Raw genomic sequence first — 7,231 nt, forward strand, 5'->3', positions numbered from 1 at the left:
GCAACAGTGCCAGCAGCAGCAGCAGCATCAGCATCAATAACAGCAGTGGCGAAGGCGGCGGCGGCGGGGGTGAAGGCGCTGTCAATGATATTGCGGAGCACGGCAATGTTGCAGGCAACATGCATGCAACATACGGAGGCAACCACTGCGGTAACAGCAGCAGCAACATTTGCAATCAGCAAATCAACAACTTCAATAACATCAACAGCAATAACAACAACAACAACAACAACATGCATTCAAGCGGTTTCCTCGGCGCCGGCTGCAGCAGCAGCAACGACAGTGGCGGCGGCAGTGTTAGTGGCAGCAACAGCAGCGATTACATGGCCAATGCGACTGCTGCATATGCGACACAAGCGACAGCAGCAACAATGACAACGACAACAACAACCACAATGCCACACAATGTGAGTACAACAACGATGCTGTCTAATTACTGCGACGCTGCCACAATGATGATGGCTGCTGCCGCTGTCAATGCAAATCAATGCCTGCAGCAACACCACCAGCGACTGCTGCTGGCCAGTAGCAATACTAGCAGCAACCAAAATCACAACAGCAATGAGCAAGTGGCTATGGCCACTGCCACAGCAGCGGTCATGGCCTCTTCCTCATGCTCAACGGGTTCACTGTCATCGGCACCGTCGACACCGACAACCATTGCTGTCGCGGCATCGCAGCAGCTGCCACAGCCGCAGCAACAAGCATTGCAGCAACAGTCGCTGCCATCGCCGCCAAATTTAATCGATATCAGCGAAGTTCCTCTCATTGTGGATGTCAAGTAGTGTAATTATTTATGCATATTACAAAAAAAAAAAAAAAATAACAAAACAATACAAAAAAAGAAAAAAATATCTAATGAAAAATGTAAAAACAACAACAAAAAAATGAATCAAGTAGCTTAATTGTTTTTAAATCTCCTTTAGTCGTTGTATCCTGTACATAAACAAAAGATTTCAACTTTCTCCAAGGCCCCCAACAAAACAACCAACAACCAAAGGAGTTTCGCGTCTTGCTCAAGATCGCCAAGCTGCCAAATGGTTGCAGTTGATCAATTCTGGCCAAAAATGTAGCGTCTAACGCTTAAAGTCGTTGCCAGTTGCCATTTGCCAATTGAATGGGTGGCATCTCTTTCTATATAAATGTATCTGTATCGTTAAACAGTAGTCTGTAATATGTAATCTGTATCTGTATAATATTTAAAGGCACTGAGTTCTACTTAATTTTTAACGGAAAGCGAAAACAAGCAAAATATCTTAAATGTTCCCCTGGAAAACAGACGAATGCAAAAAAGACAATGTAAATGTATGTTAGAAAAAACTATTTATGAATTTCTTATAACATATACATACATTTACCTAATCAAATTATACATAGATACTTACTAACTATGTATATACTATATATATAGAGTACTTTACTTTACTCTTTCCCCAGTGGTTTGCAGAATTATACCAAATATATATTTTTACTTTATGTGTGGCAATCATTTTTTGTGTGCTTTAGCAATTTTATTTTACTTTAAGTAAAATTTAAATTTAATATTCAATTTAAATGAAATTAAGAATATGAAATTCTCAACTGCTCCAATCGAAGTCATATCTCAAAGATGTGTCAAATTTGAAACAATTTTAAAACAGCATGCAAAATTTAGCAAATTTTTTATTATTTTATTAACATATAAAAAACGGGCAAAAACACCAGATCAGTGCAAGTTTTCAGTTTATTAAACGATCTTTTAGACTAAGCATTATTTTATTTATATGTATAAATATAAACGTTTTATATATTTTATAATAATAAAAATTGCGTTTTCAAAGAAATTTATTTGTTTTATTTCAACTTTTTGCCTTTGATGAGATAAAAGCAAATTGCGAACTTTTTGTTTTAATTTCTTTCATTTTTACTTATGATTTTGAAGGTTGTGAAAGTCAAATATTAATAATTAATTTTGTAGATTTACGAGAAGTCCAGTTAAATGATTGTAAATAAATTTGTCAGAGACATTTTGCGAATTAAATCGAATAATATTCCACAAATATTTGTATAAATCAAAATGGGATTTGTGCATTACATATAAGTAAAATTGGTGTAAATAATATATTTGACATATTAGATGATAATTAAATAAATACAGTTACTTATTGAATGCAGCTGATGAGCTCGTGTAAATACAATTTCTAGTGTTATTGGAAACGTAATTTGTAAATTAATTCACAATCGATGTCAACAAAATGGTAAATAAATTAAAGTACGTACGATTAGACAGAGACAAACCGAGTACGTATATATTATAGATCAAGTAGATAATCGAGTATGTATATTTCTTCTTATCAGAAAGACTCATATGTGAGTGTAAATATGATAGAATTAGCATTTGACATCAAAAGGAATGCACGTCGATTGCTGTAATCAAGCAAATATATTTAGGTATTGATCAGTATAATAAAACACACAGTTTTTAATAATTTCAACATGCAAGTGTGGTGTCAGTTAAATTAATTTTATTTAATAAAACCTATATACATATATAATAATCAGTTATAATTCATTCTTGTCTCAATCATGTTAACGCTTTGGTTTTGAGGTGCTGCTGATGAATGAAGGGGAAAAATAAATGTTCAAGTCATGCTCAACTCAGATGCGAACCCAACAGCGACCTTTATACAAATGACCCTCGGCTGAGTTCAGAGACAGGCCCAAAGACAGAGACAGAGTCAGAGTCAGAGCCACAACCCAAGCCAAGCCGCAGCCAAAGCCAGCAATTACCCGAACTGCTCCAAAATTGCCAATAATGAGACATGCAACTCGCGCGCTTAGCCTCTGTAATGGATTGCCATGGATTGGTATCAATTGCAGGTCAATTTCTCAACGCCATGAATACGATTTTTTCTCTTTTTTGTTTTTGGCGGCGGCGGGTGAAGGCGGAGCGAAATTTCACGCGCCGACAAGATAATCGTCGCATATAATGCCGGGATTCCCTAGCTTGCTCCGAGCAACTCACTCAGTGGACTCAGTCGAAAAAAAAAGGATCGTGCAACGCAGACAGCGTGTTGCCAGCCAGTGCAATGTACAAATTGAGGCAAGTTTTGCGAGTCCGAATGACAAATTAGATATCGAAAACAACATTTTGATCGACAGGCGATCGCCACCGATGGGGCTGGCATTGAGAAATGGGCAGAAAAGTACAAAGTACGAGAGGAGTAGGACAGCATTAAATTGCAACTCGAACCGTGAGTCCAAATTGCTTGAAATAAGGAAGGCATTTTGCGGTTACGATTTTGGCTAGCATATCCAAAGGAGTTGATGAAGGTGTTGATTTGATTACTTTTATGTAAGCGACCGACTTGAGCCAAACAGACAGACAGACTATAAGCCAGCCAGTGAGCCAGCCAGTCAGTCACCCAGTCAGATCGTTGCCAGAGATCTGTAGTCTGGAAGTCGTCAGTCGCCAGTCAAACATATTTTTTAAATCGTGATCGGGCTAATTTTGGATGGCTTGGTTCCGACTTGCAGTTGGAGTTGGAGTTGAGGTTCGAGTTGGCGTTGCAGCTAAACTTGCAGTTGGGGTCTTCAATTGTGCCGCCGTTCACAGCAGAGACTCTACCATATACATGCCCCCGCGGCCAATATCTAAATGTGAAAAATGATTTGACTTTAATGGTCGCCACTGAGTGATCATCTGATCATCCGATCAGCCAGTCGATCATCGTTGATGCCTTCACTGTCTTCGCGCTGAAGGTGTTAAAATTTTGTGACCAATTGGCCTGATAATCCACAGATAGCTTGTTATTGTTGTTGCCACCTTCACCAACAAGGCTGCCTGGCTGGCTGGCTGGCATAGTTAACGGTTGCAACGCCGCCAACGTTGCAACTGCAGATTCAACTATTTTGCATGCCTTGATGTCTTGATGCCTTGATCAGAGTCTACGTGAATTTTTGCTGCATTTTCTAGGCAAATGATTGATTCGTTCTGCGGTTGGGAAACGTGGGAATTTGGCTTAAAGAATTGGAGGTGTGTCTGCGCACTACTTTTCGTACAGCAAATTATAATCTTTATGAGCTGTAAATCAGCTGCAAAAAATTATTTAAGTTACGAGTATGTAGAATAAACTGCGGCTGATTGAATAATTCGAGGCAAATTATGCTACAGAATAACTTGATTCTGTCGTTATAGTTTTACTCAGCAATTTGACAAGCAGTCACGTCGAAGTACTTGCGTAGATTCAGTAATTAAATATTATCTCAATAAAATGTCTGTCAAAATAAATTAATATTCGTTCATTTGGAAGCGATTATTGATATTCATTCCAAAAGGGTAGATTTGATCAGCATCCACAGCTGATAAACTGTCAGAGATAGAGGCTACAACACTTGTTATTGTTGCACGCAGATCAAGTTTATTTTAGATTTTTGTCATGGCAACGTCCGCCTCCTTAATCCAAAAAAATTAATAAACGAAATTCAATGCTAAAGTCGTGATTTTAATGTATTTCTGATTTCTAATTAGACAAAACCTTAGAAGTTATTTAAAAAGAAATTTAACATTGCAAAAAAAGCTGCAGGTTTCCGGTCCTTGCATTGGTTGACAATCTGGTATAAATACTATATTTTTGATGTAGTAACGCTTCGATATATCAAATATAGCTTCTGGTGTATTTTAGAATTTAAATGCCCACTAAATGCCCAGGGTTCATGGGTATTGTAACTTTAGGCTGGGATGAAATGTGTGTAAAAAGCAGAAGATGGCATCTCTGACTCCATAAAGTTATATATTCTTAATCAGCGTCAACAGCCGATATGACTATCTATCTGTCCGTCTGCGAAGAGCACTTCTTATATCAATACAACAATTTCATTTCACCAATATACTTCAGGATATTTGTGTGTGTATATTTAAATAATTATATCAAACTTTTTTCATTTATTGATAACGGGAGGTACATTTAATCACACTCGATTGTATCTTTTTTCCTATTTTAAATATATATATTTTTTAATATACCGAGCTTATAGTCGTGCATCTAATAATCTAGAAAATTAATTTTAATATAATTCAGTAATGACTTTACGAATTCCAAAAAGCGTGAGAAACTAATAATATGTAATTGTCGTGAAATAATTGCTTATGTTTTTGTATAACCTTTCTTGTGATTTTAAACATTTTCCATAAAAAAATCTTTATGACAAAGAGGCAGAAATCTTGTTTAAAGCATAAACAATAGAAAGAAAAATGGCAATCGTAAGTCAACTACTGTGTGTGGTGCTATCAAGACTAGGCAGCTCAGGACGAGTTGAGTATACCACAGCGCACATATACACTCTCACACACACATGCACATATACACTCACAATTACAGAGTCAGAGGCATGCACAAAGCCGTCACAAAGACCCAAAGATATTAGGGGGCATTTTTCAATCCTTTGACGATGGTCAAAATAAAATATTATTTCGCGCGTTAATACGCAAAAATAAGCAACTGGTTGGGTGGCAGGCCGCCGACGCGGCTAGACGGGTGGGCATAAAGCATGGGGCATGCAGCATGCAGCATGCAGCATGCAACTTGGTGTAGCCAGAGTCACAGTCAAAGTTCCCTTGACTCCACTCTTCTCCCCAGCGCGACGAAGGTGTTGTTGACTGCGAAGTTATGATGGGAGCTACGGCCAAGACTGGCAATTGCAACGTGAATTTGTGACTCGTTAAGAGCGCGTGGCAATGGTCGGGGGCAAGGATCGAAGTCGCAGTTACCCAGTGCATGAGTATGAATATGCCTGAATACCATTGGCTTCTACGCCATGGGTGGGCCAATGGCCAAGATACAAAATACAAAATACCGAAAAGCAAAACACTTTTGACAATTTGTACTTGTTGCTGGAGGTCCGCTGCTGTGCGTTATAAATTATCAAATAGAAATAGTTTTCAATTTATTCTGCTTTCTTTTGTATATTTTTCTACGTTTTTTTTTTTTTTTTTTTTTTTTGGCATGCGGTGTGAAATATGTGTAATTGGAAAACAAATTCCTATTGCCTAATTTATGGCTTATGAAATCGTAAGATATTTATTATGAGTCTCCCCCATTGGCGGATTGGCGGGTCAAACTGGAGGCTGGAGTGTCGAGATTTGGGGTGTGGCCTGGGATTTGTTGGCACTGCTAATTAAATTACGAAATATGTCTAGGACAAAAGGACAAACAAGAGAGTACAACAAAAGGGCCACATGTCCGAAATCTGTGCGTATTCCATTTCATGTAAATTGTCGTAATGTGACAAAAAGGGAAACACATTTCAATGACAGATACACGGCACAGACCATCTACCCGTTCCCCGAGACTAAGGCGCTGACGTTCCTAATGAAATTGAACACCAGCGTTGTCCCATTCCCCCCTTACCCCTCACCCCTCACCCCTTTGACCATTTGGCAAAATAAATTAATGTATCGTGCGCATGTCGACAATCAGAGAGCGAGCAAGCGAGAGAGGGAAGCAGAAAAAGATGTGGAGATATCAACCCGAAATTATGCAAATCGAAGACTCGACTTGTCGGCTGCATATGCAAAATGTTTAACCCTTAATTGGCCCATACGTCGCAGCGACATTTTGTGGCCACTGGCAACGCTCACCTATCGCTGACATTGATAGCCATCGCGCCAGATTTGAGATACACTCGCAGTCCGACGGCGACAGCAACTTTTTCAATTATCCACCAGCCGTAACTGGAACTGAAGCTGGATCTGCAACTGTGCCTCTCTCTATCTCTCTCTCTCCCTCTCGCTCTCATTCTGTATCTCTCACTCTATCTCGCTTTCTGTTGGCGTTGGCGTGAATTATCTGTGCAAACAGGCAGTGACAGGCGTTGAATTGCCACAGTTTTGCTCGTTTGTTGGACTCTGTTTATGGCTCGGACTGTCCGACTGTCCTTTGCGGTGGCACTTTGTCGCATAATATGTTAATCAGCAGACCCACATGACAGGGCAGCATTTGCTAAAACTTGAGGTCCAAATCAAATTGCGGGTGGTTGGCAATTTAGCCGTAACAATACGCCATGTGTGTGGGACTTTTTGATTCCTTCACGATTACTCAGCATTCAACATTTCTGTGACTCTTTTTTTGGAGAGTTCAAACTGCAATAGTTTGACTTAGTGGGCTCGTAGTTAAACATGGCACGGTTTAATTTTTATAATTTCTAATGCATCAACGATAAACTAACAAATATATAAAAATAATAATTCAAA

The 7,231-nt window shown here is 38.9% G+C and overlaps 1 protein-coding gene across 1 annotated transcript; it reads left to right on the plus strand.

Moving 5' to 3' along the window:
* The first annotated feature begins 107 nt into the window (after positions 1–107).
* Positions 108–830, plus strand: LOC117574321 (RGS domain-containing serine/threonine-protein kinase A-like). Its single transcript, XM_034258131.2, has one exon. It carries the CDS (start codon positions 120–122, stop codon positions 783–785), a length of 666 nt encoding a protein of 221 aa, XP_034114022.2. The 5' UTR covers positions 108–119; the 3' UTR covers positions 786–830.
* The last annotated feature ends 6,401 nt before the right edge of the window (positions 831–7,231 follow it).

The sequence above is a fragment of the Drosophila albomicans genome, chromosome 2R (assembly GCF_009650485.2).
Source record: "Drosophila albomicans strain 15112-1751.03 chromosome 2R, ASM965048v2, whole genome shotgun sequence".
NCBI classification, from domain to species: Eukaryota; Metazoa; Arthropoda; class Insecta; order Diptera; family Drosophilidae; genus Drosophila; species Drosophila albomicans.

What these genes read in the sequence shown, in the direction of transcription:
- LOC117574321 (XM_034258131.2), top strand. Translation starts at nt 120, where the DNA reads ATGCATGCAACATACGGAGGCAACCACTGCGGTAACAGCAGCAGCAAC.